The sequence below is a fragment of the Gadus morhua genome, chromosome 21 (assembly GCF_902167405.1).
Source record: "Gadus morhua chromosome 21, gadMor3.0, whole genome shotgun sequence".
NCBI lineage: Eukaryota > Metazoa > Chordata > Actinopteri > Gadiformes > Gadidae > Gadus > Gadus morhua.
In genome coordinates this window covers 6,500,570-6,521,650 of record NC_044068.1, presented here as the reverse complement: position 1 = coordinate 6,521,650, position 21,081 = coordinate 6,500,570, and the positions used below count along the sequence as shown (strand labels likewise).

Sequence of the window (21,081 nt, the reverse complement as noted above, 5' to 3'; positions counted from 1 at the left end):
CTAAGGACGTCTGTGATATAAAAGGAAACGGAGAGAGAATGAATGGAGCACTTCTAACTGCTAAGGAGAGATGCCCATCAATGCTTATGAACTTTTCGAAGTGGTCTTCTGCATAGCGCTCTGTCGACCATGCCAGGATTGGTTAAATGGTTGGGTGACTCAGATGCTTTTAATTCGACCGTGTCCATAATATAATTGGTTTACTGGTTTTTCAGGTTTTGTTTGTGGCTTCATTTTTCCCCTGTGTGTCAAAGGCACTGCACACTTTTCCATTACGTCGAGAGATCCAACAATGTGCCTCAACTATATATTTTTAGACCTCCACTGACAGACTCTCAAGGAGTTAATCAGTTGGGTCAACGGAGATGGAGAATATATTGTTTTGCAAGTGAGTTTTCAGTTGAGTTATATCCCAGCCATCACAATTTACACACGCAAGCTGCCATGGGCTGCCATGGGCAAGTTTCTGAAGAAAATAAAACTGTGGGCTGGGCCTAGCCTTCCTTTTTAATTAAAGTGGAATTGAAGCCGGGCTGTCTGTGAGGTTTTCGACTTTTCCCACAAGAAAGCCGACTTCCCGTCTCAGACCACAATGCAGATGGAGAATGAAACCACAGGCAACGCACAGTTTTTCTTTTTCTTTTTTTCCGGTCCAACCGTGACGGTTGATTAATCAATTATATTAACGACAGAAGCTGGTAAACACTAAATAGTCAGCCATCTGCCTGCCCTGTTCTGATAAGTTCTAACTGATCGGAAACATTCGGACCCAGCTTGATACCGCCAGCGCCAGATTAGTCCGAATGAGCCATGGATGCCTTTGTGCTATCCAAATTGCATTCGGGCCTGGGCTTGATCTTGGCGTGATGGAGAACAATCTCCAGTCTGCTTTGTGTGTATCCTGCTTGGGCTTCCCAGTTGTGAACGGGCTATTTGTTGATTCTTATCGGCCATTACCAGATGCGCTGAAATTACAGGATTGATGTGGCTGAATTTTGGTTGTGTGTTCTATGATGAAGACCTTAGCAGACATCTGGGTTTAGATAAAAAGGTATAATCAGCACCAGTGTTGGTTGGTGATTGTTGAACAGTAGTAGACCCCTGCGTATCGATGTCTGCGCCAGACTCCATTGTGTGCGTATCGCCAAACTGGGTAATGGAAAAGCTTTTTGTCCAGATTTTAATGATGCACGCAACGACATGCTCACATTGCTCCGGAATGTGAGATGGGCACATTAAGCGACATGAGTCACATTAAGCCTTCGTAGGAAAGCCAATGGAGACGGACCGACTTTTTAATTATGTCAAATTACTCTGCGAGTCCCACTCAGCCATGCTAAATACCATACTTTCATTAAGCTTGGAGATGAGATGCAACCCAACTGGGTTTTTTTCTCTCACTTCTTCTACTCTTCTCTCTCTCTCCAAGCTAACAACTCATTAAAGCCATGGGATCTCCAAGAGTCTCGGGGAGATTTCGCATTCATGGAACATCACTTTTAAGGTTCCTCTCTTTCTATTGTTCGAAATCTGAAGCATCCTGGGCTTTTGTCTGCCGCCTTACATGACCGCCGCCCCCTGGCTAACGTTCCACGTTCCCATGAGAAGTATGGCCGACAGAGGCTCCTAATAGGTTTATGAACCCTCCCTCGTTCTCTCTGTCTCTCTCTCTCTCTATCCTCTGACTTCTCCCCCCATGCCACTCCTGAGGCCTCCCTCGCAGACAAATGGTGTTCACATGCGCGCGCCGCACCCTAATCGATATAGAACCTTCTCGAGAAGACATTTGGTTTTATCCGTTGACTCACGAGCCTCCTAATGTCATCCTGTACACTGATGTTCTTTTTAGTTTGGTTGTTTTTATTACCGGAATAATATAATTCTCTTCCTGAGGTTGAACCCCTTGACAAGTTGAAAAAAAAACCACAATCTGATGCTGAAGGATTGTTCTTTTACCCGTCTAATACGAGTTGATTTCATTGCTGTGATAATATCCACCATTTGTAACCTTTAACCAAAACAGGCTTTCCAGATTCATTGTACTGACAATTTACAATGAAGGCCCCGTAGAAAAAAGCGTATACAGCCCCTTTTGAAAGGACATGTTCACAGTGTGAAGAAAATCCAAATGTCAGTTCTAAACAGCTAGTCTTATTTTGTCTCCCTCGGCACTGATCTCATGGCGGCAAACTGGCGCCATCAGACCATGGGAAATGATTGACAGTGGCTCAATTCCGGTTGCCAATGGAAACTGTAAATGTTGAGCCATGCTTTGTTTTCCAAATACGGCAGCTAGTAGCATTCATTGTCGAGGCTTTGACAAGCGTTCGGCTCCACTCCCCCTCCCGTCGCGCTTGTGTTTTGAAATGCACTGTTTGAAGTCCCATACTATCCGCATACAGTGCTAACACTAATCTGATTGTCCCACTGTGGAGATCCGCCTTTGTTCCACAGTATTTAATTCCCAGCGTCTCTCTTTTTCAAACTATACTGCACACAGCAGTGGGCCACTGGGATGGCACAGAGCACTTGGCTTGTTGTCTAAACTCCTAATGAATCCCTAATGAGCTCTCACCATGTGATGCCAATGAATCACTCCATCATCTTCTGTCAAACTCAATCCACCCGTCGGTTTAATATATGCCCTGAAGGATTAGGGTAGAAAAAAAGATACAGATGCCGCTCGACTGAAGGTCGAAGTGGAACCTGCCCGACTGTAAATGAGGCAGGCAGGGGAACACTGACGAGTCAAAAACCATGTCTTTCTTTTTTCTTTTTTTTTTCCGGGACCTGACGTCTCACTCCAGAGCTCCCTATTACACGAGCTAGCCAAATGTAGAGATCCCATTAGCGGCCTATCTTTGTCTCACCGTTCAGGTGTATGCCCGTGTCCGGGCCTTTGTGTGTATAGAGGTGACCTTGGGGCAGGGTGGCGGACCTTTCCATCAGTAAGCCCCCCCCACACACACGCACACGCGCACACATCATACGTGGGTGGTGGGGTGTCGACACATTGGGCACCGCTTGCAGCTGTATTAGCATGGGGAGCTTATCGCTCTTTAAAAAAAGATGGCACTCTAGGCGCTGTCACTCCACTGGCTTTTTTTTAATCAGCTGATAAGAAGGAAAGAGGGAAAGATACTTTGACGCGAGGATGTTTCACACTGCGCTCCCCGCGTCCACGTTGGGGGAAAGACTTGGCGGTACCGTCTCAAGCGGTCGCCCCTTATTGAGTTGCCGTGTGTCGTTTCCACGACGACTTCTGCGAGTTCTTCCAGCCAATCGAAATTCATCACAGGCTGTTTGTTTTTTAGGTTTATTTTCGCACAAAGACATTGCAATTGAGATAAGTCTTATCTTTATTGCTTTTTTTTCGGTAAGCTTCCCTTTTCCACACACAACAACGTGCAATTAACATGAGATGCAGAGGCAATTTTTCCCCTCCAAATTGGTGTAGCCATCCGGGGTGGCTCAGGCCACTCTGCGTACACACTCACAACCATGACCGTGTGCCAAAGGCCCCAGCAGTGAGGGAAGTGACTGATCTCCTTCATTACCAGCGGCGCGGACAAGGTCATCCATTGATCCTGGCGTTTCATTAATTGTCAGCAGGTCATGAGACGAATTGTGACCCTTCTCTCCCTCCGTCCCGCGTTCATATAAACAACCGCTCCCAGTCCCTGTGTCACCGTGACCGCCCCCCCGTAAGGCTGGGTTTCTCTCTCCGTGTTTCCTTCGTTCCCCGGGGGCCTTTTGAAGATCTCATTCTCTGAATAAATACTGGCTTACACATATTCACATGTGGCATGTCCTGTAGAGGACTTATGGGCTTTATGGGGGAAAGCTGTGTCTTCTCATCAGGCATGAGCCGGTGAGGAAGGAGTAATGAAATCTCTGACAAGGGGTTTATAGTCAGAATGGCTGCTTCTTTTAATAACCACCAGCGGTACATGCATAAAGAGGTTTTGGCTGTGCTTGTCTCTCTTGTGGGGAGGCATAATCGTTTTTTGCTGTCACATTCTTGACGGAGGAAATGGTGAAGATAAACAATAGGGAGTGCCCTGAAATGACCCGATTTTTCTTTTTCAGTTTGATGTTTGAACCTTGAATTCTTCCCGACCCCATCCCCACCCCCACAAAACACAACACAAACTAAGTAGCTGTTTCGATGTTTACCTTAAGGTGCTTTCTACCGAAGCCAAGTAGATCTGAAAAACACTGAAAACTACTGCAACCTCAAGACGGAGGTTAGGGTGAAGAACTGTCTTGCCGTCTTGTACATTGAAATTATAGTTCTTACTCCCCAAAAAAAGAGAAAATCCTCTCAACCAAATGGGATTTGGATGGGCTTGACCGGGCCTGACATCTCGAGATGCTCGCGGCCTGCATTTTCCCGCCTCTTGAGCCGAGAACGTGATCCCTTTCTAAGCTAGCTCTCTTGCATCGAAAACACCTTGCAGCGCACACCATCTATATTTATTTAAGATCCTGTCGTGTGCCACATTTCGGCCAATCTTATTACCATGTTAAGTGACATTTCTTTCCATGCTGTACATCATTTACAGGATCCTCATGTCACGGAACGGAACGTTTATGTTTCACTTTCGTTTTCAAGAAGATGAGCCTTGAGCAGTTGTATGATGCACAGGTTCACTTGAGGGCACAGTTTCGATTTCCCTCCAAGGGTTGTAGGATTTTCACTCATACATACATTTGTGAATACATTTGTATTTGTGTACATCGGTAAAACATTTCTTAAAAAATATGTTTAATGGGTGTACCCTATGGGAAGAAATCTTTTACTCATATCTGTGTGGAAGTCTAGGCAACCAAGTAATGCCCTTTCAGTACATACATCTTGGGAAGACTTTCATAAGGTGTACTGAGAAACTTTAATATTTACCAACTGGCCTGGCTTTGTTTAGGGCTCAGAGCTGTCGTTGTGGCATATGCATTTCAAAGTCCGGAAATCTCCTAGGCTTTTACTATTTGCTATTCATTTGGAAGAAATATTCCTCCTGTTAAATAGCAAATATGATCTCTGTCAACAGTCACTCAACTAATGAAACTCGGATCTGGTGAATAAAAAACCGAGGCAGGCAATCCTGCCTTAATACATAATTACGTCTCCATCTGACGCACAAATTAAATGAATGCATATTTATTTGGGACTTTCTTCCAACTTGCTTAGTAAAATCATAAAGATATGCAACTTTTCTTTGCATTTCTTGGGAGACGGCTGTACCAAAGTAAGCTGACCTCTGACTCTTAAGTCCATTCCCACCAGCTGTGCCTACTGGAGCAGGCCAGATCAATACCTCATTAATGTAACAAGATGGAGGCACCAACCCAAGTCGATTCCAATGAACCAAGCCCTCTGCAGTGTGCGGAGAATAAAGCCTAGAGCCTCACTGGACATCGTGTGTGTGTGTGTGTGTGTGTGTGCGTGTGCGTGTGCGTGTGTGCGAAAGAGGAGGAGGACACAGTTAGACCTGTCAATTTCAAGGGGTTGGCAGTGAGGCCTTGCTCCAATGTTTTCTTATCACATAAGTTTCTCTGTTCGGTTTTAATATGGCTTGTGATATATACTGTGTGAGATATTTACCAACTTGGTTCCACAGTGGTTCACTGCTCTGATCGTAAGCATCTCAATGCAGTCGCTCAGTGCAACTCAATAACCAAATAAAAGTCAAAGTGAACTTTATTGTCAGACCGACAGTGCAACAAGTTACAGGGAGCAACAAAATTCTGTTTCCCCATACTCCCTATTTGCTGTTAATATATTTACCACACAACATATAACAAAATAGTACATAGAATATTCACAGTGTTTTGAGGTAGTTATTGAGGTGCAAATAAAGGTGCAATATAGTAAAGTGCAAAAGTGCAGAATAGCAGCATAGAGATAGTTATACGTTATTGTGCATATAAGTTATTGTGCATATGAAGAGCATAGTACAGAATGTTCATGCAATGTTCTTGAGTGAGTTGAGGATTCTGATGACCTGTTTTCCCAAATGTTCCCCACCGAAGAAGAAGAACCTGTTTGGCTCATGGCTAGTGGGCTTTCAATCGTGGCAAGGTAGTTTAGTAGCCAGGGTAGAGTCCTTCTTAATATCCTATATATATACTATATCGGTATTCCGTAGCAGTGCGTTCTACATCAAACTTTGGCAGAAATCAGAATCCCTGCAGTACACCTGGAGCGGAGGAAACTTTCCTTGTTGCTCAACTCAAGCTGTCTATTCACACGACCGCCTTGACACCGGAGTAAGCTAACATCGTGTGCAAACGTCCATCTTTTAATTCCGCTCTTGGTTTCCTCGGTCCAGATGGTCCATGTTTTCTCCTGGCCATGTCATTTCAAGCTCTTTTACATATCATTCGGACACCCCATGACCCGCTGTCCTTTCTGAACTCGATCTCAACCAATGTGTGAATCCCCGACGCGGTGACGGACCTGAGCTGAAAATACCCCCAGCCTCTCTACGCCTCTGCCTCTCTCTCTCTGCCTGACAGCTCTTCCCCCGCTTCTCTGCAAATATAGTCACACATGGATCCAACCCATATGGCCACTAAGATGCATGTGTGCATAACCACAAGCTCAATCCCTCGCTACTCTCTGCATGTGTGTGCGTATGCATGTATATAAATCATTATTCCCCCCCCCCCTTCAATCCTGCTTTGGATGTACGCAGCTGTAAAGGATAGGATGGACCGTCAATATTTCATGTAGAAAATATATTTATATAGATATAGATATAAATAAATGGATAGATATACATTTTCTTTCTCCGGATCTGCTGTCGGGAAGTGTGTCTCGAGTCTCACCCATGCTCACACGCCCCTATCCTCCTGCTGCCTTTTAAAAGTAGCTTGTTACGAAGTGTGTGATTACGAGCAAAGCCATGAAGATCGGATTGATCTGTTTAGCGAGCAGTAGGGGGAAGAGTGTGTTACTAATGATAATGTTTCACTCAGATTCCACCCCTGCCGTTAGACGGGAAGACCCATGGCTTCCCCCAACCAGGGTACATTAATTATTAATCTGAAGAAGCCCAGCGGAAGCCCTGATTGGTTACTCCTCGGTTTGGGTGTTGGCATTGTGTAAAAAGGGATAATACATAGTTGATAAGGTTCTCTCGTTTTTACTGATCCACAGACTTGGCTGCCAAGTCTGTGGATCAGGCCAATCACGCCATTCTTTTTTTTTCTTACATACAATTGAATAACAAGCTTTATTAATTTGGTTTCATTTATTTTAATTTCAGCGAATTCCTTAAAACGATCTTTCACACATTAATGATCGGTGTAATTGGACCATTTTGTAAATGGACTATTTTGTAATTGGACTTTTAATTGATATTATGGCATTTACAGTGAGACCTGTGGTTGATGCAGCACAGTTGGTTCGGCCTGCTGGCTCAGAGCTCAGTTTGAATTAGTTCATAAATCCGGTCATACATCCATGTATGATTTGGAGGAATATGCCCTAGAACACTGTATTGATATATTGCCAACGGCATTGTCAGTAATAATTTTGGCCTTGGCTGTTGCCTGTTTTTTGGGTTGGAACTCCTGTATGTAATGAGCTACTTCCGTCAGATACGAGTTAGACCTAGAGGCACTGTTTTGAGATGGCCTGGACCTCCTATTTGCCAGGAACCACTCTATTAAAGGAGAACTTGGCTTTCAATCCCTGTTCAATAGCATACTGGTGGAATCCAGTCTTGGATTTGAATTGAATTTAGCGTAGCCATCGCTTTGAAGATGTTTGCCCCGACACTCAGACTACAGAAGACGGTGCTGCTGTTGCTCTGTTCATTAAACTGTCTGATGCGTGGTAGCCAACTTTGTGCCTTCCCTCCCTTCCAATTATAGAAACACACACACACAACAAACAGCCTTGTCCCTGCTGCGGCTGCATCTCGCAGTTTATGACCCAATGAGTACCAGCTCAATAGCGAGATGTGTTAAATAAGGCCAATGCCACCGGGCCCACTTGACGTTCCTCTAGGGCATTATGGATTTATACCGCTGAAGTGTCCATCTGTGTCACCGGGCTGATTTGTTTTACCTCATACTTGTGTGTGTGTGTGTTTGTGTGTGTGTGTGTTGGCGCAGCCTTCATGTATCTGCAGGACGTCAGCATGAAACCTTTCCCACAAATGCATGCTCTTTTAATCACCTTAAAGTGCTCTGCCTCCTACCCCATCTATCCCATCTGTCCCCCACCCTTCGCCTACGCCTCGACATGTCTGCTGTCTGGGGGTGGTCATTCATGCGCCAACAATTTCCATGCATTATTGAAGAACAGAGGATGACGAGCCATTCGGTGCCACTGTGTCTCACCTTTCGTTCCCTGGGAGGGAGGTGGCTTCACTGCTGCAGGGAGGGGGGGGGGGGTTGTAGAATTGTGGGTCAAGCGCGGGTTGTGTGCCATGTGAGTTTATTGCGATTGAATGTGTGATTGTACACGACCCTAAGGGGTTAAAAGCAAGATAGGTGTCCAGTAGAAAATGTATTGCCATGATTTGTCCCCACACCCCCCCCCCCCCCCCCCCCCCTCCCCCCCAGTTATTTTCTTTGTTGAATGCTCGTCTCTGCCTTCCCGGGTTTCATCTTGACAGGAAACATTTTGCTAGGCTCTTTTTCTCCCAGCTCAGCACAGAGAGAAAGTCCCCCCCCCCCCACCCCCTTTTTTACTGTAACCGAAAAGTGTGCGGCAAGTTATGATGAATCATTAGACAAGGAGAGGCGACACGTCGGAATGAAATCTAAATATTGAAGGGCAAATGCAAATTCCCATCAAAACGACGCGGACAGGGCGACGTCGGCGTGTCTCACCTTCCTTTTTGTTTTCCTCCTCTTGCTCTCTCCCCGTCATCTCTGTACTCACCAACCAGCGAGCCAGACATAAATATGCATGCGGCAGTGACACATGAAAAGAGGGAACAGAAGCCGCTCTGAAGGCGCTTACTGTACCCTGGCCGCTTCCCCCCCCACGTGTATCCCCCAGAGAAGCGGGCCCCCACGCTACACCCCCGCCAAGGAACTCATCACTCTGCCAGGGGCCTGTCGACCTCATCCTAGAGCGGTCGTCAGGAGCTTAACCGGTCATCGCGGTCCCTCTCCCCCCTTGGGAATCAGGGGGGGTTGGTGGTGGGGAGGCCTCTACTGGCCCCTCTTCAGAGTGCCTTCGAAAGCAGCCGTCACCATGAGTAGATCGGCTGGTTTCCATATTGGAGCACCAGCTCTGGTGTTGGGGGGATGAGTGGGGATGAGCTTTTCTTGTGCGTCGCAGATCAAGAAGACGGAGGAGTGGAAGGGTAGCCTGTGTTTCTACTGCGTCGTCTGTGGTCGTGTTGGGAAAGAGATATTACAAACCCGGCCCGCTCGGGCTCCGGCCTCTAGCTAGGCTTGAGGGAAACCTAATATACTCCTTCTCTCTCGCCACCCGAGGTGCTTAAATACCTGGCCGGTTTGTGGATTTATGAGATGCTTTAGGCCATATTTTTTCTCCCCACCTCTTAGGTTTTCATATATTCCCTTGCACGTGCCTTAATTGTGTTGACCGTCGTCGCTCCCGCGTTTAACTGGCGGTAGCCGCACTCAAGGTTCTGAGATGGATTTAAATACACACTCATAGTTTGTGTAACACGTCGCTAATTGAACAGCGGGCTCATGCATAATCAGTGTGTTCGCACGGGGGTCTGTAATGAAATGCGGGCATGCGCGCGCACACTCACACACCCTTGTGGGTTCATGTGTGGTACGGTCTTAATGGCTTGGCGTTGGCCGGTGCCAAGTTGTAGTCCATTAGCTGCGGGCTCATCTGTTTGGACGGGGGGGGGGAGTCACGGGGGGGCCGTCGCTGAAGGAAAGCTCCAAGGAGAGCTGCTCTTATATGCCATCAGGCATTACCACATGACTGATTGTTCTCATGGTCTCGCGTGCGTTTTTTTTTCCCTGTCCCGCCCATTGGTCGGTTCCCCTTCTTTATCTGCATTGTTTTTCAGTTTACGCTGCTCTGTCCCTCACCATATGTTCCCCCACCATTGTTACCCGCCCGCCCTCCGCTGCAGTCATTCCCCGTCCGGTGTCATCTCACTGGCTTTATTGGGTGGCTGTAACCGCGGGCCGAGTTCGTTGCTAGTTCGTAGCCTCAGTGGCTAAGGCTGTCCAGATGAAAATAAATCATGCCACACGCGTGTGTGTGCGTCTGTGTGTATTCTTGAGATACAGTCATGACTTCCTAGCAGCACACCAATAAAATCCTTTGTGGTGAGTCGTAACCGCCATGATAATGTCGGAGCTGAACTTGTGCCGGGATACCGTATCGCTTGCGAACGCCATTACACACAACCCCGACCGTCCCTGGCCTTCATATGTCACGGCCGGCCTAATAGAAATTATATTCCGTATAACATGACGTTATACACGTCCTGTTATTTCGCTCTCTCTTAGCGTTGCTCACACCTCGTGCCTGTGGCTCGGGAAAAGTGGTGGAGGGAAGCCGGTCTGCTTGAGTTCCACTATGCTGCGCCTTCCCAGCAGCTTGCACTGACAGTTTCACTGATGGCAGGCTTTACCCGTCATTCCCCCCACTCGAGCGGCACCACCCTCCTCCAGCTCCACCACACGCCTCCATCTGTTGTCAGTGTTGACCATGCAGCACTGCTGCAGCATCCCGGCGCCACTCACAAGCTTTTGGCCTCATTCATGTGTCTCCCTCTCTCCCTCTCTCTCTCTCGATCCCGCTCGCTTGTTCGGGGCTGTCGGTCTCCCTTGCTTTTTTTTCTCTCTCTCTCAATATCCCACTCCTGCTTGCTCTCTCTCTCGCTCGCTCGCTCGCTTGCTCGCTCGCGCGCGCGCGCGCGCTCTCTCTCTCTCTCTGTCGGTCCGTTGGCATCCCTCATCCTCTGCTCCTGTGTTTGCTATTTGATTACGAGCGATGTGCCCGCTGTAAGACGCAATCGATATCTAACCTGGTAGGAGCCAGACAGGTTATTTCGCCGTAAGGGGAGACCTTCTGATTGGATGGGTGGGGAGGGGGGGACACCCTCCTCTCCCTTGCCCCCTTTTGTTTTGTTAGACAAGAAAGGGGAAATTGTCAAGAAATCAATTTTGGGTATGATGCATGGCTCTCATATGTGGACGTTTCTGGTTGTTTTGAATTATTTCGCTGTTCTCGAATTGTCTGTATCATAATTGTGTGTGTGTGTGTGTGTGGGTGTCTGTACACACACGGAAACACGCAAAAGCACAGAAACACACAGAAGCGAACACTGCAATTGCTGCAAACGTACAACCCACTGCCCTAGTAACGGTTTTAATACTCGTGAGCTTGCACACAATTGATTTGCTAAGAGAAAAGAAAGGAATGGTCTTTCAAAGTGAAGCTGACATCTGATTATGCTTCGTAACCACAGGGGTGTATGTGTTGGCGAGAAGTTGTGAGCGGGCAGCTAAATGGCTAGTTATTGAATTTCCTGTCAAGCATATCGAGATACTTGCCTTTTTAATGAAAAAAAAGTTTGACTTCAACAATTCTTCTTCGGATTCACGGTCAATTAGTATGGCATAAATGTATCCATACAAAAGGGGAATATCTCTATATATTTTTATATATTATTATTAAAGTTGTTTTTTTTGTCTTCTTTTCTCACTGTTCCAGACCACTTGAAGCGCAAGGTGCGGCGGCGGCCATTTTGGGGGCGCGGCATCATCAGGAAGAAGAAGATTTACAAGAAAGGCATCGAGGAGGAAGAGGAGGAGCCCGAGGGGGACACCACGGGCCCTTGTGACTCCTGTCTCACGCTGGACGAGGAATCGTCGTGTGACACCATGCCGCCCCAGCCCAACGGCCACCACGCACCCTCCCTCGGGCCTTCCACGGAGGAAGAGAGCTCCAACGAACCTCCGGTCGCCCCGCCCACCCTTCTCCCTGCAATCGAGCCACTGGTCGCCCTGCCCGCCCTCCTCCCAGCAGGCGAGCGACCGATCGCCCTCCTCCCAGCGAACGACCCTCCGGCCGCCCTCCCCACCCTCCTCCCTGCAAACGAGCCACCCCCAACCGAGGTCCGGGCGAAGGCCGAGGAGCAGAGCGGCAGCGGGCCGGAGCCCAGGGACGCGAGGAAGGACGCGCAGGCACAGTCCGTCGGTGGCGGTCAACATCCAACACCAGCAGCGCGGCGGGCTGAACCCAAGCCCGAGACGGACGCCGTGTCTCTGGGCGCAGACGCGAAGGACAAAGGGGACAGCGGAGCCTCAGAGTTGGAGTGCGTGAACGGGGACGAGTCCATGGACAGCCTGGACTCTTCCAGCCCCACAAAGAGCTGCGGGGAGGGGGACACGAACGCGCAGGACGTGGCTGAAGGCTCGGCAAAACCCGGGCGGGAAGAGCAAGGCGTCGCGGCGGAGGCTGGAGAAACTCAGGTTCTGCCCCCCCAGGAAGGGAGCTCGGGGGCGGAGGTAGCAGACGAAGGCCACGATGCAGAGGACTGCGATAAAGAAGGTAACCGGGTTCTGTTTTGTTACACAGCTCACACCCACGGTGGAAGACTTTTCCATCTAACCCTTTGCGGAATTCAAAGCCGTTAAGCCGCGGAGGTCATTATAAAATAAATTGTGACTTTTCTGGTATTCCTTATTTGAGATATTTAATAAAAACCTCAATGGCAAAAGTGTAGGGTAGTTTATGAAATATGTGAGCGGTTTCACATCGGTATTAGGGAGGTTCTTTCAATACTCTGTCTCCTGCTATCGAACAGATATCCTGTAAAATGTATTGCAGTGGGTAATTCACATTACAATGGGCACAGACTTATGCAAGGGCATAATTCTTTTTCGTTGGTTAAACATGTGCGTATGGCCTAATTTGATGGAATTATTTAACCGGAAACATCACATTTACATTGATTGAGCAGACCATCTGTCCATTAGTACACATTTTAAATGCCTGCATTGCTAATTAGCTACAGCAACATATTTTACGGGAAAAAGGAATTCAAGAAACTATGTACTGTGTAAGTATGCAGTGAGCAAAGCCATTACTTTAGATTTTTGTACCACCGATTAAACCCCTGTGCGTCTTTCATTCCAAAGAGGCAGGTTAAAAATACCCCTAATACAACATTTGGACAAAGTTTGCACTATAAAGACAATATCTCTAAAAAGCAGTTGGCAGCGAAGCCGTAAAAAAATAAATAATAATCCACAACAGATACTTGTCCCGTCAACTGCCCAAAATACAGTAGCCGTGATGAATGGCTCGGTTGATTGTCATCCAGCACTCTTGATTTACGTTTGCTTCTGCTTCTACAATTGAGAGGACATGAATAATGCAATACAAAACGCATTTGGAATAGAAAGCGTCTTCCCTTGGCTTAGCATACTGTATATTTCAAATGGAGACCCCTTTGGGGGCTTAAAAAAGTTATATGCACCTTTTTGTGGAATATGCAATACCACTGACATTTATTTCTTCCCTTTGTATAAAATAACTGCATAGTTTGCAGGCTGTCTCCGACTCTGTCACGGCTTTATTTATTTTTATTTTTTTGTGTATTGCCCATAACCGTTTTCCCCCTCCTTGATTGTTAGCCCGGTGCAGTGCTAGTTGGTTATTGAATGTCAGTTAAAGTGTGTGTTCGGGCTGCAGATTACTGGGGTCACCTTAAGGCCTCTGGTGACAGTGGAGGCCATCAGAGTCTAGTGCAACCAGACACAAAAATCGAATCAGTTGAAGCTGTCCAAACAACCGCCAGCTGACAGCTCGTTCTCTGTCTTCCTTCTTCTCCGTGTCTGCGGCTCCTTCTCTCTCTCTCTCTCTCTCTCTCTCGCTTTCCCACTCTTTCCACGGTCTCCCTTTGTCTCACTGTCTCTCACGGTCTCCTCCACATTTCTCCCTCTCTCTGTCTCTCGTTCTTTACAAATTGAGCCAGCTCGCTTTGTTTCTAGCCAGGCCTTTTTCTTTGAGCGGTGTAATAAAATGAAGGCAAACAGTGCAGTAATGAAATATTGTGCGCTCAGTGGAGCAGGCTTCAAATAGATACAATACCACCCATATTGTGCCGCGTTCATCTGGCAGCTGTGCCGTCAGGTAAAGGCATATATTCTTTGAATGCATCCAGTGTTCATGCCGTTCGTTGCTTCAAAGGAAACAGGGGGGTTGTATACCATTGACGTGTCCTTCATCTTTTTTCCCTTCCAAACCTCTTCCTGATTCTTTTCGTCGTATTTATTTGCTGAGATCTGCCCACTTTGCCTCCCGGTCAGTCAAATCATTTCTCCCAACTGATTATCCATAGGGATCAGCGGGAGACGTCGTACGAGGAGCCAATCAGAACAGATTGTGCAATCTGACGAGAAAACGGAGGAGACTCCATTCCACGCTGCACCGTCTCCTCCTCCTCCACCACCACCACCGCCGCCGCCACCACCACCCCTAATCATTGACCACCAGCGACTTTCGGTAAAGTATTTGTCTTGGCTTTTATTTTTCATGCTTTCTTCTCTACTACTTTGGGAAACTAGACCCACCGCAAAAGTTCTCCCTCTAATGATTGTAGACTTGTTTTTTTTGGCTCTGTTACATTATTAATCAAATTTGATTGTAGAAATACCGGAGGATGCTTTTAAATCAGCGGAGGATTTAGTTTTGTCGTCCTACGTCTTGAAATAATTAGCAGACATCTGGGTAGACTTCAAATAGACGAATCGTGAGCGCTTTCATGCAACATTGTGCTCCCTCAAATCCTACAGCACTCATAAAAAAAAGGTTTTAGGAAGTGCTTCAGCCCAGCAAATGATCATTTATGAAACATGTTAGATTACTGGACATGACATATAACTGGATCTACGCCAGGAAGTGCATTGGAATCCAAATCTGCCTTCCCCTTTCAACGATTTAAATAATTACAATTAAAGTAAAACGGTCACTGTTGAGTCGATTAGAGTTATATTGGTAGCCACAGCACCAGCTGTGGTGAATTGGCATACTCTGTTACGGACTAATTAGAACGCTGATTAAGGAAGTATGAGCTATAATCTAGGAGTCTTAACAATATGTTTTTATTCATATTTAGTGCAGCAGGGTTTATGAAAAAAGGTTGTCGAGTGTCTTTTCACATTAGTTTTTTAATAGAGCGTTTCGCTTTTTTTCTAAGAGAGGCATCATGTGGTGTGAAATGTTGATAGGTGTATCTTTTATTTTTTTGAATCACACATAATTGTAGACTAACCCCGGATCCGAGTGGAAAACCTATCCCACACCATACTTATTAATAATATTAAACGACACCCTGTCCCGAACCCAACAGGCCATATAATCTCAAGTGTTTCCTTCACGAAGATTTATCTTATTATTTATAGCCTGTGTGCCAGGGAAAACCGTTTCACAGTATTGCAATTCCCAGAGAATGCAATCCACTTTTTCAGTTCAAAGTCTTTCAACAAAGTAGCAAAGACAACCCAGGTAAAGTTTGGATGAGGGATGTTGGAGCGTAAGGTATTGGGAAGCATGCTATCCGTCATTGGCGACTGGCTTTAAGCTTTACCCAGATCTATAGGTCTGCCTTCGAGTTGGTAGTTTCACACTGCCCTTCTCAGATGGATAACTCAAACTTTAAAGGCTTAAGGCTTATCCCTTCCGTCCGTCCCCCCATTTCATCTTCCTCCCATCAGCGTCTCCTCTCTCCCTTGCATCCGAGCAGCGAGGGATCCAATTAAAGTGACCGGGCATCCGCACATCTCTCAATCAACAGGTGTTTTGTCGCCCGGCAACTTCTTAAAAGAACCCGGGTGCCCATGCCTCAAACATGAGCCTCTTTCCACACCGCTAGACTCCCAGACTTGTTCCAGAGTTGATTGACGTGTTCAAGGCAACGTGAAATGTGTCACGCAGCGATCTAGCTCTTTGCGCAGTCACGCCCGGGTCCCACCTAATACCCCCAGTGTAAATTGGAGCCTTGGCTTCAGGCGGTCCCCTTGACAGCCCCCCCCCCCCCCCCCCCCTCTACCACTGATCAGTCCAAGGGACTTAGGTTTTTGAAGACGTGTCGTGTAATTGCTGTAAAAGAAATGCTCTCCTGACGCAAGCTCGCTCACTTCTCTTCTCTATGCATCAAAGTGACGTCCTGCTATCAACACATTATCTGGTGCCTTCCCTGCTCCCTGCCCCCCTCCCCGCACCATCCCAGAGGGGGCGATCGGGGAGTGCGTTCCTCGGGCCGCTTTCCTTCAATTTCGATTGGCCAGCTTTTGTTTTCGGATCGCTTTCGGTCGGCGCAGTCGCCGAAAAGCTCTGACTGGACGCCCCCGCCACGGCGCCCCACGCCGCGCTAATCTGGGGGCTTATTTGTCGGGGAGAAGCGAGACCGTAAGAGAAACAGATCGTGAAAAGGGACGACTGTGAATAATTGCTTTTTCATCCCCCAGCTTACGGAAACAAATTGAATTTCCGGGGAGCGGGACGAGAGTTGCCGTTTAAGCAGATCTCCGCCGGCTCAGTTTGGGCCGGAACGTGGCCGCTTGCGTGTTTAGCCCTGTGAGAGGGTCGCCGTCTCCTTCCCTGCCTGCTCGGCGCCGTCTCCTCTTTTAGTTATATGCATCAATTGCCAGTCCGTCGTGGATGTCTATCTTGATGAAGGGGCCGTGAACCCGCGTTGGAATTAAGTCATTGACGAAAGAGTTTTTCCTCTTTCACCTTTCCGTAGCCGGATTTTTTATATTTTTTTTTAGACTGGTTGGCCGAGTATAGTGTTTACCCCTATTACACTTTGCCGAAGGGACTCATTGCTTGTAAATAAAAGTGATTGCCGACGGCGACTTTCGGCGAGGATGATTTAGGATTGCGGGGCTTGTTCCGCTCACCACTGCCAGCACTCTCTGATTCAGATTCGTCTCTTTCAACAATAATCAGGCCGACTGGTCCACAGATGGACTAGTGGAAGCAGTGCTGAAGATTGCAGTCAGAAAATCGGATAACAACGAATCCAATCTGGTCCTCTCCCCCCCAGCCCCCATCTTGCCAAGAGCACACAGATTACTGTCTGCTGTGCAGTTCTCCTTTCAGACGGCTTTACCCGGCTCTGTTCGGTCCTATGCCCGAATGCTAAAAGTCTGCTTCTGCTTGATGTTCGGCTATTACGGCGCGTCAAGCTTTCCTGTGTTTGAGACGCCTGTCAACAGAAATGGGTCCATCTTGGCTCGCCATTTCCTCTAATTTTTTAGCACTAATAATAGAGGGCCAACCCTCCATCCGGGTAGCCACTTCCCTGAGTCTCTATCTGGGAAAGAGATTAATGGCGGCGCAGTCGCCATCCTTCTGATCGTCAATAAAAATAGATCACTTTTGAAGTGCTCCTTTCATTTGTATTCATTCGCACTGATGGTCCTGACAGCGTATCTATTTGCATGTAATTGCGGTTATATCTGTGTGTCTGGTTTCGAGTGCAGCCCATCCTGAGAGGCCGACGGAAGATTAGGCTCTGGCAGAGCATGTCTTCGGCCCTCTGTTTCATCCTCCACTCTGCATACACATAGAGAGAGACTCACTCACTCACTTACTCACTTACTCACTCACTCACTCACTCACTCACTCACTCACTCACTCACTCACTCACTCACTCACAGACACACTCACTCACTCACTCACTCACTCACTCACTCACTCACTCACTCACTCACTCACTCACTCACTCACTCACTCACTCACAGACACACACAGACACACACGTACACACACACGTACACACACACGTACACACACACACGTACACACACATACACACACACATACACACACACACACACACACACACACACACACACACACACACACACACACACACACACACACACACACACACACACATTCTAAAAACCAAAGCCTTCCTCCTCACTTGTTATTCCTGTTGGCACAATGAAAGTAATAAAGTCAGATTTGTTTTTGTTTATGGTTTTGTCTTTCTTAAATCCCGGGTAATAGTTCAGCAAACAGCAGGAATAATGGATTGAAGAATAATTATCTTCCCTGATTTGCTGTTTGTGTTTGTTTTTGCTCCAATATCTGAGATTCTCAGTAGGGTACATCTCCTGGGGCAATTAACTGATTGCAACCACTTAGAGGACCTTTTATTAGGAAACAGCCAAACTATTCACGTTTGCCTGCTCCATCAGGGAACTCGCGCACCGTCAATGCAGTGACAGCAGGGTGTTCTTACTACCGTGCTTTACTGCTAATTAATTGCAACTGCTTACGTTTAATTCTAATTCTACATCGACCTCCGCCACATTTTCAAGGGCAATGTGGTGGAAGTCGGTCAGTTGTAAGAACGAGCGTTTCGACGGTAAACCGAGGTTCACCCTTTGAACGGGATACACCGGATTGAGTGGCGGTGTAAGTGAGTGTTGATTAGCCCACGCATCTAGTCTCCAGATGCCGAACATGCTATTGAGTTTCTTTCTTCTCACACCACCCCCCCGCTGAATTCAGACACATGTCTCCATGTCATCCGTGAAATGCCACACACAGGCTGGCTCTCGGTGTCAGAAACCCATGCATCATACGGCCATAGACCGGCCAACACGTCTGGTCTGGGGGTAAAAGCCACCGAGCACCTCTGCCTTCCCAAGATGCCTGGCTCCATCGCCCTCTCCCCCGGCCTACTCCTGTTTCAATCAGCCCGGCTGAAAGGACTGGAGTGGTATTTTAATTTGCGGTTACACCGCGTTAGCTGTAACAGCGCTGCAGAATCTGATTCCCCCCCCCCCCCCAACTCCTGTCACACTTGTCATGATTGGCCCTGGTCGCTCTGGTGTCACCTTTACAAGATGGGATCTGCATGTTATTAACCAACCGTGCACCGTCGTCGTCACACGTCCTTCTCGTGAACGGGGCACTCTGTTGTCGGGAGTCTTGATTTAGAAAGTAATTACCCATATCGGTGTACGCACAAAATGACACACACAGGCACACACAAGGGTACACACACACACACACACACACACACACACACACATGCACCCAGGTGCATGCTTGCACACTTTTTTCTTATTATATATATATATGTATACATATAATTTTGATATGAGACACACACGTAGACACTTTGTCTTACTTGCACAACTTGGAATATTTATAATCCATTCGTTTTGTGCTATTGGAGGAAGTTTCAATGCAGCACCATGGGAGGAGAATGATGGAATTGGGGGTTTAATCATGGGTGTTTGAGGCAGATATGGGAGCCTAATTGTGTCCCTGGGGACTGGAACTGCTGGGCCTACACTGCAGGATCCTTTCTCTTCCTGAATCATACCTCTTTTTTTGTTCCCTCTCAGCAATAGGGGGGGGGGGGGGGGGAGTTTGTGCTCAAGTCCACGAAATTTGGGGAAACTGCTAGACGTAGGAAACCGCCGTAGCTAAAGAGACTCTTAGAACTTTTGGGGGGGAAAGCGGTGATATCGGTTTTGAACATGGCTTCTTAGCTCATCAGTGGCACGTTTCAAAGCGGTTCCATTAGCTCATCATCTATTTCGGTGGCTCTCGCATAGCCAACGGACCCAGTCTCAATTACAGAATGTTGTTTAGTAAGTGTGCACCAGAGATGGAAACATATGGCAGCCTAGATACTGCAGCGGTTTTGGGTTCTGCAAATCACAGGCGGGGGGTCCGTCACTGATCTTGTTAGCCCAGCCATGAAGGGCATCTCAGTGGAGAGTGTGGGTGTGGGTCTTTTCCATAGGTAAGCTGGTTAAATAACAGAACTTTTGGAATAGCTCCACAATGGAGAGCCAGGTTACCTTGTCACAGCCTGGGCAGAGCACTATGAATCACACGTTAATCACCCCTCGAACGCACATTAAGAGCTCCCACGTCGGCCGTGCGAGCATCAAGTTTCGGGGGTACACCGGGCGACCACAGATGTCCTTGTGGAAGCACCGTAGGAGTTATAGCCCACACCATCGGTATTTAATCCTGGATCCTTATTTTGTTTAGAGCGGCGATGGTGTGGCCCATCCGGTCCAGTGAAGCGAGTGAAACTGGAATCCAGTTATATTTAATTTAATACTAGAATAACTAAATATTGTCCATTTTTTACGTCTATCTCTATTAGTGCTGACTAGATCAATTAATTATATGAAAAATGACGCAGTAGAAATGGTTTACGTGATAAAAAAATCCCTTGACCCAATTTCTACTGGTCGTCACAGGCTGATATAATGGAAACGGATGATCTAACTCTGGGAAATACATTGGTCTTTACAACTGCTTTCCAATGTCTAATTGGATGTTTGGAATTAACCAAGCACTCACGCACTTCACCCCATGAAAAACCCCAAAGAAATGTTTGGTTGATACGCTGCGAAAAACAACTATTAAGTCCGCTACCACTTGGTCGGGTTGTACCCATGGCCATGTGGGTGGCCATGTTTGGAGCACTGCGCTCCTAAACAACCACGGACGAAACGCACCAGGCCACCATAGAAACATGCCTTAGCACTAGGGTCCTTTCAGAAATCTGATACGACATTGGAAAAGCAGTTTAAAATACCAATCTGGTTCCGTCCCCCTGCGATTCGCCAGGGTGACTGAATGTGACCCCGTGTGTGTGTGTCTTTACACGGGAGGGGGGGGGGGGGGGGGGGGGACAAACATTGCAACTGCCACGGCCGCCGCCGCCATGGAGATTTAGTTATGACCGATGTGAAACGCATTTATTTGTAAAAGTTTCAGAATATATGGAAATAAAGCAATATATGTATTCAGGGAAAATCAAATATTGCTTTTCCTCACATGAATAATACCGATGTATTAAATTAATTAACATTCATGTGCAAAACATTTTTTTTATTAAAAGACAGCCCGTGTGTGTGTGTGTGTGTGTGTGTGTGTGTGTGTGTGTGTGTGTGTGTTTGCTTTTATTCTGTCTATACCACCTGTCCCCAAGAGCAAAACAATATTATTCACCATCCTATTTCATCATCTTTAAGTCAAGGCAAAACCAAATGAATTCAGTTAATGTCCTCCTTGACCCTTGGGGTCCCCCCACGACCCCTCAAGGTGCTTGGCTAAAA

General features: G+C 47.2%; 1 protein-coding gene across 1 annotated transcript in view; it reads left to right on the top strand.

Annotated features, from left to right (window-relative positions):
• The window catches only part of atad2b (ATPase family AAA domain containing 2B), a 77,998-nt gene that overhangs the window by 46,049 nt on the left and 10,868 nt on the right, over positions 1-21,081 (top strand). The window contains 2 exon segments of the mRNA XM_030344814.1: positions 11,678-12,517; positions 14,313-14,476. Of these exon segments, the coding sequence (XP_030200674.1) occupies positions 11,678-12,517; positions 14,313-14,476 (1,004 nt within the window).